We start from the raw sequence: 19,748 nt of genomic DNA, 5'->3' as shown, positions 1-19,748 counted from the left end.
CGTTACACCAATGCCTGCTGACCACACACAGGCCCTTGCTGGCCCCTCCCTTCCCCTAGTCCTGGATCCTCCTCACATGAGCAGGTATCACATGTAACCCCTGCCCTCCAGCGCCCTGGCCCCACCGTGTGGGGAGCAAAGCTCAGGGCTCAGTGGGAGGGACCCTCCCTACACCATGTTTCTGGAGCCCGGGACCTTATTCGAGCTGGAAGCTACGCAGTTTGCATGAGAATGACCCTTACCTTCTCAACATCAAGATCCGCCTGCAGCCGCAGCTTTGTGCCCAGCACGATGGCCTGGGAAACACAGAGGGACAGGATGACACTGGGCCTGGGAGGACAGGCGGTGCCACAGGTGGGGGCTCCCGCCCTTCTGCAGCCCCCACTCCCACCCCGTCACCGCCCAGTCACTGCAGGCACAGCCACGGGGCCGGTCCAGTTCCAGCCATGTGGCCCCCGGCCAAGCGGCCGGAAATCAGGCAATGCTCCAGCCCACAAGCCCCCCTGTGCTGAGCCAGGCCCCACACGCGGTGGGGCGGGTGGAACGACCCCTGTGCCCTCCAGACTGGGGTGCGGCCTGGTCAGGGCCGCAAAGTGCGTGCTGAGCCAGGTGGCCTGGGCCCTGGCTTGCCGATGAGAGGGTGGAGGACGCAGAGGGAGGGACAGAAGCCCCATCCCCTCGCCATGGGGCCTGGACACGGTGCACACCGCTCTCCCCACGTCCGCTCTTGCCGCCCCACTCCCCCCGGGAGCATCCCCTCCCACCATTCACGGTGCCCACAGCGAGGGCGGGTGGGACTCTGTGCGCCCGGGAGGCCCGAGGGGCTGCGGCGGCCCTGACACGTGGGGCTCCTTCAGGCCTCTGAACCCTTTCCACAAGCCACACCGCGTGCCCCAGTGACTAGGAGTCGTCGGACGGGGCAGGCTCGCTCCAGGTCCATGGCAGTGGGACCGGCGTGGTCCTGCACTGGGGGCATGCAGAGAGCTGCCCCAGGAGCCCCAGAGCAAGAGGCTCTGAACACCCCCAGCCCCCCAGGCAGCCCCTCAGATGGGGCAGTGGGCACGCTGAGCGGCCTGCCCTGCGCAGGGCGTGTGACCCTCCCCCGACTCAGCAGAGGAAACGGCGCGGCCCTGGGCGCCCGCACGTAGCGCAGGCCGCTCTGCTATTAATAATTTCCATACATCGTGCTCCCATTATGAGCAAAAATAACTAGCCGGGCAGCCCGGCCCCGCCCCCTTCAGCTCACAGAAGGCCCAAAATAGCGGCCTGGGAAAGGCTGCTCCGGTGGAGGCCTGGACCGCGCGGCGGGGGCGCGGGGCTGGGGGCCTCTCCCTGCGCAGCACTGACCCGGCGCCCCGCGGCCTGGCCGGTGTCCAGGAGCTCAGCCTCGGCCAGGCCCCAGGGGGCCCAGGGCCAGGGGAAGGGGGGTGCAGGGCTTGGGCGAGGGGGATAAAGCAGAAATGGGGGAGGGGCTGGGGCGGGGCCAGGGAAGGAGCCAGGGTTGAGGAGAGGGTGCAGGGCTTGGGGGAGGGGCCCAGGGCTGTGGGCAGGGTGCAGGTGCCACCACGTGGGGGCCTTCCTGGGTATCACTCTAGCCTCACAGGATGGCACTGACCTCTTCTGGACAGGAAACCCCCGAGAAGTTGAGGGAGATCCGGACCCTCATCCAAGAAGGCCAGAGTGCACACACTGGCTGCCTCACACACTTTATTCAGAACCTGGGGTGGTCAGAACCCCGTCCCCAGTGTCCTGCATCTGCTGGACCCTTGCCTGGCTTCCAGGCTACTGAAGGGCCAACATCTGGACCTGGGCTTGGTCGTGCCATGCCACGGTTGGAGGAGGGGCTGTGGGAGGGACGACTGGGCGCCTGGGACCTTCCCACCCTCCAGATCAGGCCCTGGGCAGTGACCTGGGAGAGGGGAGGGGAGGGGCCGCAAGGTGAGCCCCTTGCTTCTCACCACTCTGCTGGGCTGTCGGCCTCCATCGTCTGAGGATCCAGCTCCTCAACAGGCCCCCCCCGCCCCCCTCCCCGTGAGGGGTGCACAGCCCTGGCCACAGGATGACGCTGTCAGAGGGTTTGGGTCCCCTTCTCTTCTGCCTGCTTCCTCCAGGGCAGCCAGCCTCTATCCAGGCCAGGCTGGAGCCTCTGTGCACCCAGGCTGCCCTCTTTTGGCCAGGCAGCCTGTGTGGACACTGAGGGGTGTGGCCAGAGCATCCAGGGTTGGAAGGCCATGGACACCCCCAGGGACAATCTGGGAAGTGCCCTCATCCTGCCCCCGCAGCCCTGGGGGGCTCTGTGGCCTGGAGGCTGGGGGGGCACAAGACGAGGAGGGGGACCGTTTGGCCTCACCCGGCCACGGGAGGGCGCCCTGACTCCATCAGGGGCGGCCACGGTTACCTGGTAGCAGAACCTCCTCTAGGAAGCCCCCAGCCTGTACTCCACCTTGGATCTATTGGGCCTGGCTGAGAACTGGATTCTGGTCACTTCTCAGTCTGAGCTTCTGCTGAGGGGCCAGCAGGCCAGGCTGCCCACGGCTCACCACCGGACACGCGGCCACGTCGGGGGGCCCCGCGGATGCAGGAAGATCGCCTGCTGGCCCAGGTGCCTGCAACTGGCTCCAGACCCAGGCCGGGGAGCAGGCCCAATGGGAGGAGGGTAGTGGCCGGGACCTACAGATGGACACTGCCCAGGGCTGGGCCCACCTGGCACCTTGTGGGCCTCCCTGACCTCCGCCCAGGAGGCTGAGAGCCAGCCACTGAGAAGAGGGCTGCCCTGCGGCCGGGTCAGGGCGGGGCTGCAGGGACCTCTGACCAGACGGACCCCAGAGCTGCCGCTTTGGGGGAAAGTAACTAAGAAGACCAGAGGGGCTGGGGCGGTGACAGCGGGGAGAGCCCTGCACGGACGCCCGACTGCCCGCTCGGCCAGCAGGGGGGCTGGGCAGGTGCCCAGACCCGGCGGCCGGGCCCCGGGACGGGCCTTCCATCCTCGGCGGCTCAGCGCGGGCCTGGAGCCAAGGGGCTTTTTTTTTTTTTTCTTAAAGCAAAGCTATCTTTTTACCTTGATAAGCTGTTTAAAAAATGTAAATAAAATAATGCAGCAGACAAAAGCAGGCATTCACGCGGCTGGGGCCAGCCGCCGCCCTCGACATGAAATATCGCAGCGCATTAAGTCGTGAGTCCCCGCTAATCCGAGCGGACAGGCCTGAAGGCGGCCCCTCGGCGGCGCGGCGGTGGGCACTGGAGCGTGCACTGCCTGCCGGGCCGCCCCGCTCGGGGACAATGGCCTTTCTTCGCACGAGGGGCCTGTGCGGGACAAGAGCCCCCTTTGTGTGCACGTCTTGCCTCAGAGCGCGAGGGAGGCGCATTCGGCCGCCCAGACGCTCTTTGAAAGGCCTGAGCGTAACAGGAGACGCGACACACCAGCCCGCCTTCTGCCTCGGCGCCCGTTCAGCCCTGGCCGAGCCCCGAGCAGCCGGGCGCCCGGTCCCTGCACCGCCATCGTGGCCGCGCGGCACATCCTCCACCTGGGCCTGGGCCGCACACCTCCGTTCCGACGGGCCTCCTCACCGGGAAGAGGGCCCTGTGTGGAGTGGGCCTGGGACCTGCCTGGGTGCCGGCCGCACCCCACACCTGTTGGCACCCTGGCGCCAGAATCTTTGGGCTCCACGAGGCAGCGAGGGAGGTGAGCCTGGAGCGAGCCTCTGGTCCCTGGGCGCTGGACTCATCATCCAGGGAGAGGGCACCTCTGAGCCGGGTGCCCGGGCTGCCCCACCTCCCCTGCCCTGCGAGGTCATCGCGTATCTCGCACCTTGGGGCGCGCGGAGCCCCGGGCCCCCTGCGCCTGCAGCACAGCTCAGAGCTTCGCTGACAGCGCCCCCTCACTGCTCACCCGTGGGCCCCGCCGCTCCCGACCTCACCCGCAGACGGGTCATCCCCGGTGAACACTGGGCCATGACCTCAGAGCTCCCTCTGCATCTCAGAACCTTCTGGGCTTAAATGAGAACCAGTGCTGCTCACAAAGGAGACTCAGCAAACCCACCGAGCTTCCAAAAGCCCCCAAATTCCCACCCAGAGACCTGCAGCCACTAAGCCCCACGTTCGCCCTCCTGGCCCAGCCCTTCCCACAACAAAGGAGCAAAACGCCCTCCCCCTCGGGCGGCCCCCAACCCACACGCGTCGCACACACTGGGGACTCCTGGCTGACGTGGCTGAGAATCTGCGCCCCAAGCCGGCACGATGCCCCACAACTGATCTTCTGAAAACCACAGGTGTGCCGGGGCCTGTCCCCGGGGTGAGAGCCAGCAGGGCCCTCGGGATGCAGACCCTCACAGGGTCACCACCACTGGCCCGACCCAGTCCGAGGGACCCAGCAAACAGGCAGGGGTGGGCACCACCCAGAGCACAGCCCCCGGCTCTGGGGCAGGGCCGCACGACAGGTCCGGGAGGCCGAGGGCAGCCTACAGATGCCCCGACACATGCTGTTACGGACCAGGACTGGAGCACAGTGGCCAGTCCCCCAGCCTGGCGTGGTCGTGGCTTCAAGGCCCCCCACGCAGGGAGGGTCTGTCCTCATGGAGCAGCAGCTGGGCCCCAAGGGGCCTCGGCTCCCCCGCCCCCAGGCCAGGCCAACATGGGACCAAGTGACCTTTGGGTGAGTCTGGGCAGGGGCGGGAGAAGACAGAAGCGGGCCCTGGGTCTGATCTGGGCCCGGGGCACAGAGACTGCGGCTAGCTTCTCCCACACCCGCACTCCTCAGCCCCCCGAGAGCAATTCTGGGAGTTAACAAAGGAAGCTGGGCCGTAGCCACGTGGGCTTCTGGGCCAGAGCTGGGCGTCTCCACGCCGCTGACCGAGGGGGAGAGGCCAGCAGGCACCTGGGGAGGAAGGGCCCTGAGCACGTGGTGCAGACCAGGCAGGGTGTGGGGGGCTGTACCCAGCCTCTTTCTCAGCCGGTCAGCGCGAGGGGCTCCCAGGGCCTCCACGCCAGGCATGAACCTGACATGGTCCCCAGGGCAGCTGGTCCCCAAACCCTGCATACCAGACCTGAGGAGCCCTGCAAGGCCCCCCACGCTGGAGGGCAGAGGGGATACTTCTGGGCTAGGCGCCTCGAGCCCCAGCCTGGCTCCTGCCCACCCCGCTGACCCACGTGGAGGCCCGGCCCGTGGACGAGGCCCAGAGCCACAGGGAGGGTCTCACTTACTTCTTTGAACTTGCCCTCCTGGTGCAGCCGGTGGACGTGAGCCAGCAGGGGGCTCCGGTCTGTGTCCTGCAGCTGGAAGATGCTGACCAGCGGCTCCACGAGGCCGGGGGGGCTCTCGGCAAGGAGCTTGACCGCACGGGCCTGCAGCTGCTTCAGCCCTGGGCTGCCCTGGAGGCCCCAGATCCAGCTTCAGTGGAGGCGGCAACCGGAGTCGCGGGGCCTGATGCGGGTGGGGGGTTGGTGCTTGGGCAGGCCCAGTGCGGCCAGCACCTGCAGCCCAGAGCCAGTGGGTGGACGCTGTGGGTGAGCAGGGGCTGGCGGGCAGGGGCACAAGCAAGGGAGCCGAGGTCGGCCCGGCGTGTGGCTCTCGGGAGGCCAAGAGCCCCCGACCACCGTGGGCGACCTCCACAGGCCGCAGGGGCCTGGCCAGGTGCGCGTGGGAACCCTGTGCCGAGGCCGGGACGGGCTGGGAAGGGGCAGGCTGTGGGCTGCGGGCAGGGCTCACCCGGGCTGGCCCCGGGCACGTCTGTGCCTGCAAGCAGCGCTTCAGCTCGCGGGCGACCCAGGCCTCCAGGGAGGGGCCCTTCCCCCGCCAGCCCCGGCTGCTGTCCAGCATGTCCAAGAGGGCGGCGAGCGGGTCCTCCAGGGCGGCGAATCCCCTCTGGGCTTCCTCCCGGAGCTGTGGAGACACAAGGCCTCGCTGTGATGAGGCCTCCGCCGGCCTCCCCCACCCGCACGGAGCCGCCCACACCTTCCTGGTCCGCTGCACCCAGGCCGGGCACAGGGACCGTCCAGGCCAATGGTCCTGCAAAGGCTTGGGCTTGCTCCCCAGGCCAGACCCTGGGCGGAGCTCCTCTGTGCCCTGACCAACCGCGTGGCACGCATGGGACATGGCGCTGGCCCTTCATAGACGGTGACAGGTCAGCAGGGCCCAGCAAGCGACAGGAGACAGAAAAAAGAAAAAAAACCCAACTGAAAAATGCCTTTTGTTTACTTTTCTACCTCCTGTGCTGGGAAGCTCTGGGAGACACATAAGAGCCGAAAGACAGAGACAAGAACAGGTGTGCTCCCCGACACCCACGTCCAGGGGCACAACGTGCATTTCACCACCGTCTCTAGAGCAGCTGGGCGTCCTCTGCGTGACCAGCGGGGCCCTGTGCACGGCCAGCCTGCCACGCCATGCCCGCTCCAGTGGTTCAGGTCACTGCAGCTCCCTTGACCGAGGACCTGCTGGGGTCCGGTCCAGGGTGGAGCTGCAGGCGTCAGGTGTGAGCTCAGGGGGCCGAAGCCCTCACACCCAAGGGCCCTCTGGAAGGGGCTGCCCTTGCTGTGGCTGTTGGAACTCACCTGAGATGGCCTCAAACAGACCCTGAGGACAGCTGTCACCCTCCAGGATGGATGGGCAAGGCCACACACACCTCTCAGGGGTCTCAAGAGCACCAGCAGGGGGCTGCGGTTCCCACAGAGCCTGGGGGCCACCGTCCAGCACTGCCCGAGGAGGGGGTGGGGTCTCCATCAGCACCACACCCCTTGCTTGGGAAAAGGAAAGGTCTAGAAGGACCCAGCTCTGGCCTTTGGATTTGGATTTATTTCCACGTGTGCTCAGGAGGTTGGTCCTGGGGACGCCCCTGGGGACCTGGCCCTCAGCCACCAGAGGGAAAAAGCTGCACTAAGGTGAGCTCACAATGAAAAACGACAGGACACACAAGGAACAAGTCACCGTGAGTGACGACCACAAGCAGGGCGATCAAAGCTCTAAGGATAAAGAATAATAAGAGGGCTTCCCTGGTGGCGCAGTGGTTGAGAGTCCGCCTGCCGATGCAGGGAACATGGGTTCGTGCCCCGGTCCGGGAAGATCCCACATGCCGCGGAGCGGCTGGGCCCGTGAGCCATGGCCGCTGAGCCTGCGCGTCTGGAGCCTGTGCTCCGCAACGGGAGAGGCCACAACAGTGAGAGGCCTGCGTACCACAAAAAAAAAAAAAAAAAAAAAAAAAAAAAAAAAAAAAGAATAATAAGATATCGGTTTGGGAATGAAAACAGAATATAAATATGTCTAAAATTATAAAAGAAAAAAATAATCAAAACTAAGTAAAGAATAAGACGCAAGTGGCCCTAAGCGGTAGCTGCAGCCCTGGGGTGGACCTCACGCACCAGGGTTGGGCCCCAGGGGTTTACGTCTGGCCCCGTGTCACCCTCCCGTGCTATACCCCTGCCCTTGGCTTGGTGGGCTCAGCGTCCATGTCGACGATCCTCCGGACCCCTGGCTCTGAGACCCTGGCTCACCTCCTCTCTCCCTCCCTCCTGCCCTCTGGCCTCCCCTCCATCTCCAGATTCCCTGTCCTGTCCGGTCCCCGAAAACTCCACGTGCTCTGCTGGGCTCCAGCTGCTCTCATGCGGCCGCCCCCCGGGTCCCTCTGCTGCTCCCTTGGCCCCCGGGACACCCTGGCTCATCTGCACCCTTGTCCTCAGGGCTCGAGCCACCGCATCGCCAGCTGCTGGGCCCTTCCTTGGTTATCACAAATGTCCGAGCTTGGACACTGCACAGCGTGGTGCTGGCTGCTCACAGGAACCCAGGACAAGCTCTGGTGAGCAAACGTGTGTCCCCTCCAGGCGGGAGCTTTCGCCAAGTAGGGAACTCAGAGCATTTATATAACTAACCACAAAACAAGCCTGTCCGGTGCAAAAATCAAAACAGATGGACCGGGCTCCTTCACAGCCAGAAACAAACAGCTAATCGACATCAAGACACAGCCTTGTGCTTCTTTGGAAATGAACAACAGGTTAGTCGAAGGAGACACGTGAAAATCAGAAAACAAGAAGGACGATGCACTCCTACACATCAAACCAGTGACGAACAGAACTCGGGGGGAAGGTGCGGCGTTAAATGCAGCATCGGAAACCAAGATTCCTGGAAACCGATGACTTGGGCGTCCAGCTACCTGAAGGCTGAGATCAGCCCCGGGAAAGAGGCACAAGGCTGGGGCTCAGGAACCGGGAGGGACCTCCAGCCGAAAGCGTGGTGACGTGGAGGAAGCGGACGCTTCCCAGAGAAATAAATCCAGAGACAGACACTCCGCCCAGGCACAGCCATTAGGGAGACTGTCCCCAGGCTGCATTTGCAGGCCCCCCACCCTGTGCCCTGCTGCCCCTGGGGCAGCACCTGGCTCGTCCTCAGGCTCTGCGGGCCTCTGGCTCCTGCCTTCAGTGAACAGGGACGGAGGGTCCTCTCCAGCCGAGCTCACAAGCCGGCTCACCACGACACCAGGGCAGAGAATACAACCTCCCAACGAGCCCGCTCCCAACAGGAAGTCTGAACAGCACCACAGCCCTGTTTCCTGGGTCTCACGAAACTGGAAAATCAAAAAACGTTTGGCTTTTGCAAAAACTCTGGATTCTCCAGCTGATGGCTAGAGACGGCTGCTCTCAGGCCTAAGCGCAGGCAGTGGATGGGCCGCTAACTGCCCAAGGCCCCGCAGCTCAGCCGTGTGGGGAGCCCAGGCCTGTCCAGAGAGGAGGCCGGCTGCCGGCCCTCCTCCACCACGAAGCGCTGTGGAAGCCTGGAGCTTACCTGCTCCGGACGCCTGCCCGAGCAGCCTGCCCCAGGTCTGGGCACTCTGCCCACCCTCGGCGGGCAGCTGGAGGCCAGGCTGGCACGAGAGGATGGGGCCCTCTCCCTCCAGCCACGCGTGGGCCCGTCCTCCCCAGGAGCCAGGGCAGCCTCCCTCGCCCTTTCGCTGCCTCAAGGGAGCAAAGTGCAGGGAAGGAGCGGCCGAGGGCCAGTAACTGCACCACCCCCGGGGGCTGCGAGGCAGAGATGCCCTCCTGGCACAGGTCACGGTGGGACACAGTCTGGGCAGTGGCGGCTGCCACTGCAGGACCCCCAAGTGGCCGTGGAAGACCCTGGCAGCCTCCCCGCCAGAGCTCCTCCCGCCGGACCACACGCATCCCCCCCGCTGTCCAGACGGGCTGTCCTGATGCCCCTCTGGGAGAGGGGGCAGCGGGCGAGGCCCGGCAGGTGCCCTGCGCTGCCCGGAAGCTGGTGGTGGGCACAGGTCCTCCCTGCCTGCTCTGAGTGTCCAGCAGGCCTCGTCCCATGGCTCCAATCCATGCATCCCCCAGAACATTCGGACACGGCAGCCTGCCGAGGCGGGCGGCCAGGTGCCCACACCCTGAGTGCTCACCTGTCCCAGCTCCCGAGTGCACCACAGCGTCTGCAGGGTCTGCAGGAACAGCAGCGGGTCCCGGCCTGAGGGGACAAGACAAGGGCCGAGGAGGGGCTGAGAGGCAGGCGGGGGCCGAGGCCTGGGGGCTCCCGCAGACGCTGCCCAGCGCCCACGGCCCCTTGTGCCCTCTCTGCCCCTTCCCCAGGACCATGGCCCGGCCACCCAGCAGGGCTGCTTCCCACAGTGCCCACCGGGGTGGGCTTCCCCTGACAGCTCAGGGAGCCTGGCCTCAGAGTGGCCGTGTGAGCGGGGAAGGAGCGTCGACCGCCCAGGCTAAGTCGGCAGTACTGACCTGGCCCCCCATGGGCAAGGCCCGCCCAGCGGGGTACGCCACCCACACACCCGTCCACTGCCCACCATGTCTGGCCTTTGGCCCCTGCCGAGGCCCCGAAGTGGTTCCGGCCTCTGTCTCCCCCCGTCTCCCCTCCGCCCTGTCCCGGCCCCGGTGAGCCCCATGCAGGCTGGCCACTCCCCAAACCTTCCCCACCCCCATGGCAGCTGCTCCCTGAAGCCGCTGTCCCTGCTGCAGAACGGGGCGTGGAGCCATGACACAGGTGACACTCAGCCCAGTGCTGGCCAGGACAGGGGAGGTCGGGGTCACCCTCCTGCTGGAAAAGGGTCGGCGCCCTCAGGCCAGATCCAAGGTCAGTGCCAAGGAGAGCTGGCTGGCCTGGAAAGGTCGCTGCTGCCAGCTCTTGGCTTGGGAAAGAACGCTGTTTCTGAGGCCAGGGGACCGGGGACCGAGCTCCGAGGTGCCCATGGCCACCAGCGCCCCCTGGCTGCGGGCCCGCCCCTGGGCCTCATGCTCCCTGCACTCCAGGCGGGGCTCCCGCCTCCCCAGAGCCTCACTGCAGCCCTGCCAGCCTCAGCAGCACCTCCCGGCCTAACCCACTCCCCCACCCCCGCTCCCTGGGCCTTGAGGCCCAGCCCCTCCTTGCCTTGCGAGTTCTGCTTCAAAGGCCCGGGCGCTGTAACCTTTCCAGCCCCGCTGAGAAATTACAGACAAACCTTCCGGTTCTTTTTTTTTTTTTTAACTGAATGACCGCACTGTATGTATGTATTTATTTACCTGGCTGCGCCGGGTCTTAGTTGCGGCACGCATGCGGGATCTAGTTCCCTGACCAGGGATCGAACCTGGGCCCCCTGCATTGGGAGTGTGGAGTCTCAGCCTTCTGGTCCTTTTGTTCAGAACCGGCAGGCGCCAAGGCCCAGAGCCCAGGGAGGATGGAAGGAAAGCAGCCAAAGGGGGGTCTAGGCTCCCGGCGTGTCCCCGACCCCAGCCCAGGAGGTGGGAGACGCCCCTGGCACTTAGTCAGGACCTCGGCCACACCTCGCATGTGGTGTGGGTCCGGGTCAGGGGTCAGAGTCAGGACCTGATCATCAGTGCACACACTGGGGCAGGCGAGGCCACTAACAGACTCTCCCTGCCAAACCTGGGGGATCAGGAGCCCAGGTGGCTTCACCTGCGAATCTACCCAAGAATCAGGGAGACAACGGCAACCTGCTGGCTCCACGCAGGAGGCGGGATGGAGGGAAAGGCTGGGGACCTGAGCCACACCCTGGAGGACAGCCCCCGAGGACACGGGCTCAGGGACCTGGACAAGACACCCGTGTACACCACAGGAGGGTCCATCCCAGAAAGCAAGGCTGGTTGGACAACTGAAGGTCCATCAGCCTGGTTCGCTAGTGAAATAAAGGACGGAAGTCACATGATGCTCTCAACAGATGCACAACAAGCATCTCTTAAGGGAGAGTTCTAGTTATAATTTAAGAAATAACTCAGCAAACTAAAAGAGAAGGGACTTCCCTAACCAGACAAAAGGCATCTACAAAAAACCCTCAGCGAACACAGAACTCAATGCTGAAAGCTTTCCCCTAAGACGGAAACACCAGGAGGATGCCCGCTGTGCATTCAACGCCAGTGCAGAGTAGCAAGAAGGAAAAATTAAGGCCATAGAACTTAGAAAGGAAAAAATAAAAGCATCAGCACTGTGATCAATAAACTCTGGTCCCTCCAGACAATGGAATATTATTCAGCACTAAAAAGACATGAGCCATCAAGCCGTGAAAGGACAGGGAGGAAACTTAAATGCAAATTACTAAGTGAGAGAAGCCAATCTGAAAAGGCTGCAGACTATGTATACGGTATGATTCCAACTCTATGACGTTCTGGAAAAGGCAGAACTATGGAGTCGGTATAAAGATCAGGAGCTGCTGGGGGCTGGGGGGAGGGAGGATGAACGGGAGAGCACAGGGGGGTTTAGGGAAGTGAAACTGCTCTGTGAACCTTCAACAGTAGATACCGTGTCACTCTGCACTCTCCAAACCCACAGAACGGACACCACCAAGAGTGAGCCCCAAGGTAGACTATGGACTTTGGGTGATGATGGCGTGTCCAGGCAGGTCCCTCACTTGTCACAAATGTCCCATCTGGTGGGGACGGTGATAACGGGGGAGGTGGTGCGTGTGGGAGGGGCAGGGGTAGATGGGAAATCTCCACGTTCTTCTCCATTTTGCTGTGAACCGAAACTGCTCTAAAAAATAAAGTCTTTAAAAATAAAAACAATACCCAAAAACGTCATTACGCACTGAACAAATGATTCATTTTTTAGAAAGCAATGAAGAATCTAAAGACAAGTATTAGAATTAATCAATGGACTTATTTCAGCATGGATGGTGAACACAAGGCCAGTATTAAGAAATCCATTGTTGGGACTTCCCTGGCGGTCCAGTGGTTAGGGCTCCGCACTTCAGTGCAGGGGGCCAGGGTTCAATCCCTGGTTGGGGAACTAGGATCCCTCAAGCCACTTTGGTGCGGCCAAAAAAAAAAAAAAGAAAGAAAGAAGTCCACTGTTCCCTCCATACTAGCAACAGACAGAAATGAACATTTAAAAAATATCAGGGGGCTTCCCTGGTGGCGCACTGGTTGGGAGTCCACCTGCCGATGCAGGGGACACGGGTTCGTGCCCTGGTCCGGGAAGATCCCACATGCCGCGGAGCGGCTGGGCCCATGAGCCATGGCCGCTGAGCCTGCGCGTCCGGAGCCTGTGCTCCGCAACGGGAGAGGCCTGCGTACCGCAAAAAAAAAAAAAAAAAATCAGGTACAGTAACATAAAAAATTTCAAATTTCTTGAGATAAATGTAACAAAAGAAGTTCATGCAAAAAATATAAAATGTCACTGAGAGGGGCTTCCCTGGTGGTGCAGTAGTTAAGAATCCGCCTGCCAGTGCAGGGGACACGGGTTCGTGCCCTGGTCTGGGAAGATCCCACATGCCGCGGAGCAGCTAAGCCTGTGCGCCTCAACTACTGAGCCTGCGCTCTAGAGCCCGCGAGCCACAACTGCTGAGCCCGCGTGCCACAACTACTGAAGCCCACGCGCCTAGAGCCCGTGCTCCACAACAAAGAGGAGCCCCTGCTCGCTGCAACTAGAGAAAGCCCGCGTGTAGCAACGAAGACCCAACGCAGCCAAAAATAAATAAATTTTAAAAAAAGTCACTGAGAAAAAAATTAAAAGATCTGATTAAGGACGGGCTATACCATATAATCAGTAATGCAAAGCTGTCAATTCTCCCCAAATTAATCAGCAGATTCTACATTCTAACCCAAACAGTAGCAGCGTGAGTGGGTGCGGGGGGCCTGTCTTAACAACCGCAGGGAAACCAGAGGACCGCCCCACCCAAGCCAGAGCCACAGGGGTTAAGGCTGAGCGTGTGGCCCAGGGAGGGGGGACTTGGAGCCGGAACTGGGCCTGCATGGGCCAGGGTGTGCGGCCAGTGTGGGAAGCGGCATCACCTTATTGAAAACACTGGGATGTCACCCCCATCTCACACCTACAGAAAACCCACCAGGGGTTGTAGGTCTTACTGTGAAGACAGATCAACAGAGCCTCTGCAGGGCACCTGCACAATACCTTGATGACCTCGGGACACGGTTAAGTCGAGAATTCCTACCAATAGAAAGCGCCTAGCAGGCGCCAGCCAGAGGTCTCCCTCTTCCCCACTGGGCCCTGCAGACCACGCCCAGTGCGAGGAACGTCTTACAGGGTCAGGCTGGGCCAGGCTGCTCTCCGTTCGCGGCTCCCCCAGGCCCAGTGCCCTTTTGGGTCCAAGCCACAGGCCAGGCTGCACCCTCGGTCACTCACACCCTCGGCCTTCAAGCTGCTGCCCAAGCACTGCTGACCCGCCGGCCTGGCCCCCTCGCCTGACACTGCACGTGGGATGCGGGTTTGCTGTCTGTCCCCTCCCGGTGCTGCCAGCTCCCGGCGGTGACCATGTCGGCCCTGTTCAAGGCCGTGGCCCAGGCCTTGAGGGACACTCTATAGTGACTGCTGGACGGTGCCAAGGCCAGACTTGCACGCGAAGACAAGGTCACTAGCTGCCGTGGCTATGGGCAGACACCCGGGAAGCCCAAGGTGGAGCTGCAGGGGCCCCGGGGCAGGTATGAATGAGGGCCCGGGCCTGACTGCAGCAGGCACCAAAGGCCGGCAGAAGGAGGACTCATCGAGCACGGGGTGCCCGGCCCGGGGCCACCCTTCCAGCCAAGCATGGGCCAGTCCCGCTCCCTCGACTCAGGGATGCACCACAGGACACCGGGCTGAGCCAGCAGGGCAGGCACGGGGCCTTCTGTACACAGGGTGGACGTCAGCCGTGGCCGCAGCCTGGCCACCGCTGCCACCTCCCCACCCTGGGCCCGGGACTGGGCCACCCTGATATCCTGGACCTGCTGGCCAGGGGTGGCCAGACGGCAGGTCAGGGGCGGCAGGGCAGGTGGCCTCTGGCCTGGTACCTGCCCCCTGACACTGCCCCAGGAGCACGTGGGTGAGGGCGGGTGGGCAGCAGTGCGTCCAGAGGACACTGAAACTCAAGCTCAAGAATCAAACTTTGGGGCTTCCCTGGTGGCGCAGTGGTTAAGAATCCGCCTGCCAGTGCAGGGAACACGGGTTCGAGCCCTGGTCCGGGAAGATCCCACATGACGCAGAGCAACTAAGCCCGTGCACCACAACTACTGAGCCTGTGCTCTAGAGCCCGCGAGCCACAACTACTGAGGCTGCGCGCCACAACTACTGAAGCCCGCGTGCCTAGAGCCCGTGCTCTGCAACAAGAGAAGCCACCGCAATGAGAAGCCCGCGCACCGCAACAAAGAGTAGCCCCCGCTCGCCGCAACTAGAGAAAGCCCGCGTGCAGCAACGAAGACCCAACGCGGCCAGAAAGAAAGAAAGAAAGAAAAAGAAAGAAAGAAAATGAAAAAATCTAACTTAAAAAATATATATATTAAAAAAAAAAAGGATCGAACTCCCGTGGCCATGTGGGCTGCTGCCCCGTGCCCTGCGCGAGCCCCGCTGGTGCCCCAGGAGCCCTCCCCACATGTGCTGTGGCTCAGGCTCTAATGCATGGGGCCCGAGAACCAGGGGGCGGCCAGAGGGCCCAGTTGTAGCACTAGGGTGGCCCGCCCTCTGCCCTGTCCCCTCTGTCCTTGAGCTTCATCCCGCCCACCAGACACCCAGAGCTGCGAGCTGCTGATGGGCACAGGAGGGATGCAGGGACACGAAGGGCCGGACAGACACACACCACGCAGTTAACTTAGTCACCCTCACTTCAGGAAAGATGCATTCTAGAAGAAAATCCAGCTGCCAGGTTAACTTTATAAAGACCTCTGTTACTTGCTATCATAAAGCTGGTGGTAAGAAATGAAACAGATACTTTTTCCTGGTGGATCTGGTGGCTGAGCTGGACCGTGGACAGCTGGCCTCCCTCAGGGAGCCACCCAGAGCCCCTCCACCCCTGGGCCCTCCTTGCGTGACCCCGTGACCTGGCCCTGTGGACGCTCAGGGTCTGGATGGGTCAAGGCTGCTACAGCTGGTCTGTCGTCTAACTCGGCACCAGCCGGAGGCGGCACCAGACGTGCTGAGCCCTGGCTGCCTGGACCACACCTGCCTGTCAGCAGGCAGCCTAAAAGCCCAGCGGTGCAGCCAGGATGCCTGCAGTCACCCCCGGGCAGTGGCTGGCAGGCAGCAGCCCTGCCCATGAGCAGAGCAGAGGGGCCAGAGGAGGGGCTGCAGCAGGAGCCCCACCAGTCTGCAGACCTGGCGGCACCTCCCAAAGGCCAGCAGGCTCCCTGCTGCCCGCGCATGGCCAGGAGAGGGACACACAGTCCCTCTGCAGAGGCGGGGGCTGCCACTATCTCCAGCCCACCGTCGGTCCTCTGGGCCCTGGTCTGGGTTCCGTACACGTCTGGGAGGGGCTTGGCGCCCCGAGCCGGGGTACAGCCAGGACAGAGCTACGGGTGAGGAGACGGAGCCAGACCCCTCGGAGCCCCCACCCTGCGCCCACACCCAGCGGGTCGTGTACGTCTGGCCACGCCGGGATGCCCAAGGGGGCCGCCCCCACCTGGGAAGTGCGGTGACAAGGTCTTGCTTCATCCAGCAAACCACCCACCCCAGAGACAGACCGCCTGTCCCCAGCACAGGTGCCCAAACATCAGGCCACACAGCGGTGGGAGGAGAAAAAGACAGCACGGACACCGGCAAGGGAGAGGCAAGCCCTTGCTGCTTGGGGACCGGACCGCACACCTGGAGGCCCCAGGAAGCAGTGGGAGGGGCCCTCCAGCAAATGGGCCCACCCAGCTGGGCGCACGGGAACCGACAAGGAACCTCTGGGTTTCACTAGCAAATCGGAAAATCTGCTGGAAGAAAAGGTCCTACGAACAACTGGACTTTAAAAAGATGACATGCCTAGTTTTAAAAAGTAATAAAAATGTGCAAGATCTATTTTTAAAAGCACGCTGAGTGTGGCACAGTGGTTAAGAATCCGCCTGCCAATGCAGGGGACACGGGTTCGAGCCCTGGTCCGGGAAGGTCCCACATGCCGCGGAGCAACTGAGCCCGTGAGCCACAACTACTGAGCCTGCGCTCTAGAGCCCACGAGCCACAACTACGGAGCCCGCGTGCTGCTACTACTGAAGCCTGCGTGCCTGGAGCCCATGCTCTGCAACAAGAGAAGCCACCACAATGAGAAGAAGCCCCGTGCACCACAACGAAGAGTAGCCCCCGCTCACTGCAACTAGAGAAAGCCCGCACGCAGCAATGAACACCCAGAGCAGCCAAAGATACATTAAAAAAAAAAAAAAAAAAGCACTGCTGAAGACAGAAGAATAGAGAGAAAGGCAACGGGCCCCAAATAAGCGATTCATCTCTCAGGATCCCAGATTCTGTGGGTCAGGAATTTAGACGGGCTCCTCCCCAGGGCCTCAGGCACACACCTGAGCCTGGCTCCCAGGGCAAGGGCTCAGGAAGCGCCACTCAAGGGCGGAAGCAGACCCCACCTTGTGGGAGGGCATTGCGAGCCCACAGCCCTGCCTGACACTGGGATGAGATGGCGTCAGATGCCTCTTTGGCCAACCATAAATGTAATGAAATCCAGTAAAAACAGCTGTAGAAGCAAACAAGCCATTCTGACGTCTCTATGGAAAATAAACAAGAAACGAGAGAAAAGCGAGAGGTTTAGTCCTGCCAGATGCAGCAGGTCATAAAACCACCGCCATCAAACAGCGTGATGCAGACAGGCGAACAGAGCAGAAAGCCGGGGAGACTCCAAACACGGGGAACTCAGTGTTGTTGGGTGTCCCAGTGGTCCTCTAGGACGGAATGGACCCATTCCTCATCTCTCACAGCAAAACGAATCCCACTGGATCAAAGACTAAACAGGATCACAGCTAACGCCTCCACACCACACATGCCGGCAGTCTTTCATTCACAGATGGAGCTAAGTGTAGGGCGACAACTATTGTCCTCAGGGAAGGAAACAGAAAGGTATGTAACTTGCCCACGGTCACACAGCCAGGAAGGTGGGCGCTGTGTCGCCTGTTTTCACAGCCTCCCTCAGGTCACAGCCCAAGGATGGTTCCACAGCCCCAGGGGCTGGGCGGCCCCCCACCCCAGCCCTGACACAGGGAGGGCCAGGCCTGGAGGCTCCTGGTACTGCACGAGCCTGTGAGGGGCGGCGGGGCAGGGACAGGGCTTCCTGGAGGCTCGCGCCTGGCCCTCCCTCCATGCTGAGAAGTGATTCAGCTCTGTTTGCCTGACTTTCGAATTTCCCAAGGAGGGGGGATCCACTGCTGCCCGAGATCCGGGGACCTGCTGGACTTCAGCAGGCAGCTTTTCTGATTCAGCTACACTTGCTCATCCAAAGGCCACGATTTCAGGAGAAAAACAATGTTTGACCCCAGTTGACTTCTCAGTTGGGGAATGTCTTCTTGTTCCCAGGAGAGGGGAGGACGGGAGGGAAGGCCCACAGGTCTTCCCGGCCTGTCCCCTCCCCTCTTGCCCCCAGCTTCAGGACAGGCGGGGGAGGGTGGCATCCAGATGGTCCAGGATAAGCCAAGGCCCTGGGGCCTCAGGTGTCAGAGTCCGGGGGCTACAGATGAGGGCCCTGCTCTTGGCAAAACCAGCAGAGGCGCCAGAAGCATCCTGGGGGAGGTACCCAGACCCTGGTGGAGAGGTGCCCACTGAAGAGGGCTTCCCTGGCCTGAGGTCACTCACAGCAGAAGGCCAGGAGCTGGGTCTGATCCCCAGTCACAACAGGGTGGTGTCAGGGCCTGAAGACTGCACAATGGGGACAGGTGGGGAAAAGCACAGGCTGAAGGTCTGGGGAATTTTGAGCAGAAAACGAGCCCATTGTGGGCGGCTGAGGGTGCCTGGGCGCCCCCCTGGAGACTCTGCTTGGAGCAGGCTGTGTGCACCTGCGGAGGACCCCACAGGAGATGGGGGGGCCGACTCCACAAGCCTCTCAGGACCCTGGGGTGGGTGAGCAGAGGTTGGGAAGAGGCCCCAGGTTCCCCACCACCTGCAAGAAGGGGCAGTGCTTTACTTACTTGCTGGGGGCTCTCCCTCCCACCCCTGTGCCCACCAGAGGACCCCAGCCTGGCACAGGGATGGCCCCCCAGGATGCCAGGGGCCAGCAGGGAGGGGTGCCCCACTCTCCAACCAGACACCCGATCCCGGCCTGGGAGGAGCCCCTCCTTCTCCAGCCTTGGTCTCCTCTTCCATGTCACCACCTGTCCTTGGCAGGGCAAGATCAGGCTTCACGTGGCCCCGCGTCTGCCCTGCCCACAACACTCACCAAACACAGGAGACACTCAGAAAGAAAGCCTCCCGGAGCCCACGGACACCACCGCGAGGAGTTCGGGGCTCCCGGAGGAGAAACGGAGGCCAGAGCCTCAGCTCTCTTGGGGCCAGGGACCACGTGGGATCCCGGGGCTCCCAGGCTGAAAGTGCCAGTCTGGGGGCCCTCGCTCTTCAGACACCTCCCAGCCCCCTCGTCCTCTCTCCTTCTTGGCAGGACTGATAAGATGCCTTGTGTCCACACTTAGTGCGGGGCGCAGAGCCAGGCTCCAGAGAGAACCCCGCCGTTCCCACCAGCCCCCTGCACCCAGCTTCACCCACACTTCAGTGTGGGCTCCCTGAAGTGTCCGTCCAGTCATGGCCAACCCTCGGTGTCAGACATCAAGCAAGTGGCCAGCAGGCGGTCCACTGCAGGACCACAAGGCCACATTTCCCAGGGCAAAGGGAGGTGCCCGCCCGCGGCCCTCAGGACAGGAAGGCCGTGGTAGCAGCCACCTGCCTGCTCCCGTCCACAACTGAGGCCGCTCCACACGTCCAAGGCCCCCAGAAAGCCACATCGCCTGGACGCCTCCCACCTGGGGTCCCCGCCTGGTGCACATGCATGCACCTGTACACAGAGCTCCCTCCACACCCACCCCATGCCCAGCCCTGACAAGTGCAGCCAGGCTGGACCTGGGCCGTGTGGGGTGCAGACTCACCCATGGGGACACACTCACCACCAGCTGGGTCACCAGCAGTGTCACCAGCAGCAGGCTCTCCGGCGGGGTCTCCAGGGTCCATCCTCAGGGGAAGGCAGGGAGCTGCTCAAGGGACCAGTGGAGAGGGACAGTTAGGCTGCAGGCTCCACACAGAAGGGAACGGCCCTGACAGGCAGCCACGCAGGGCCCACTTCTGTGCTTGGTTGGGGGTGGCTCAGGCGGCCTCAGCTTCCCCGGCTGGACCCGGGACACTTAGCACTGACCTCAGGGGTGGACCCACCTGAGCCAGCCCACGGGCACACCCAGCTCTAAACCATCCAGCTGGCAACAAAGTACTACCATTCCCAGGCGGCCGACAGGCTCCTGCCAATGTGTGTTTTATACGAGACACTTTTCCACATTTACGGAGATGGTCTAGTTTTTCCTCATTTGCGGTGTGATTTATGTCACGGTGACACACACGGCACCTCCTGTGTAAGCCTGAGTCCTGACACAGGCCTGGAGGGGAG

General features: G+C 62.4%; 1 protein-coding gene across 3 annotated transcripts in view; it reads right to left on the bottom strand.

Annotated features, from left to right (window-relative positions):
- EXD3 (exonuclease 3'-5' domain containing 3) overlaps positions 1-19,748 on the bottom strand; it is a 78,229-nt gene that overhangs the window by 46,074 nt on the left and 12,407 nt on the right. For 2 of the 3 annotated variants that reach the window (XM_082628001.1, XM_082628004.1), the window contains exons 2-6: positions 19,240-19,341; positions 9,381-9,445; positions 5,705-5,878; positions 5,200-5,367; positions 243-296 (exon numbers count right to left, since the gene is read on the bottom strand). In XM_082628001.1, the coding sequence (XP_082484127.1) occupies positions 243-296; positions 5,200-5,367; positions 5,705-5,878; positions 9,381-9,445; positions 19,240-19,321 (543 nt within the window). In that variant the 5' untranslated portion in view covers positions 19,322-19,341. The remainder of the gene's footprint in view (positions 1-242; positions 297-5,199; positions 5,368-5,704; positions 5,879-9,380; positions 9,446-19,239; positions 19,342-19,748) is intronic. The other variant, XM_082628002.1, reaches the window with a different exon arrangement.

This window comes from Mesoplodon mirus (assembly GCF_964341445.2).
Source record: "Mesoplodon mirus genome assembly, chromosome: 1".
NCBI lineage: Eukaryota > Metazoa > Chordata > Mammalia > Artiodactyla > Ziphiidae > Mesoplodon > Mesoplodon mirus.
Note: the sequence above shows the minus strand (reverse complement) of the source record. Positions and strands in the feature narration are given on the sequence as shown.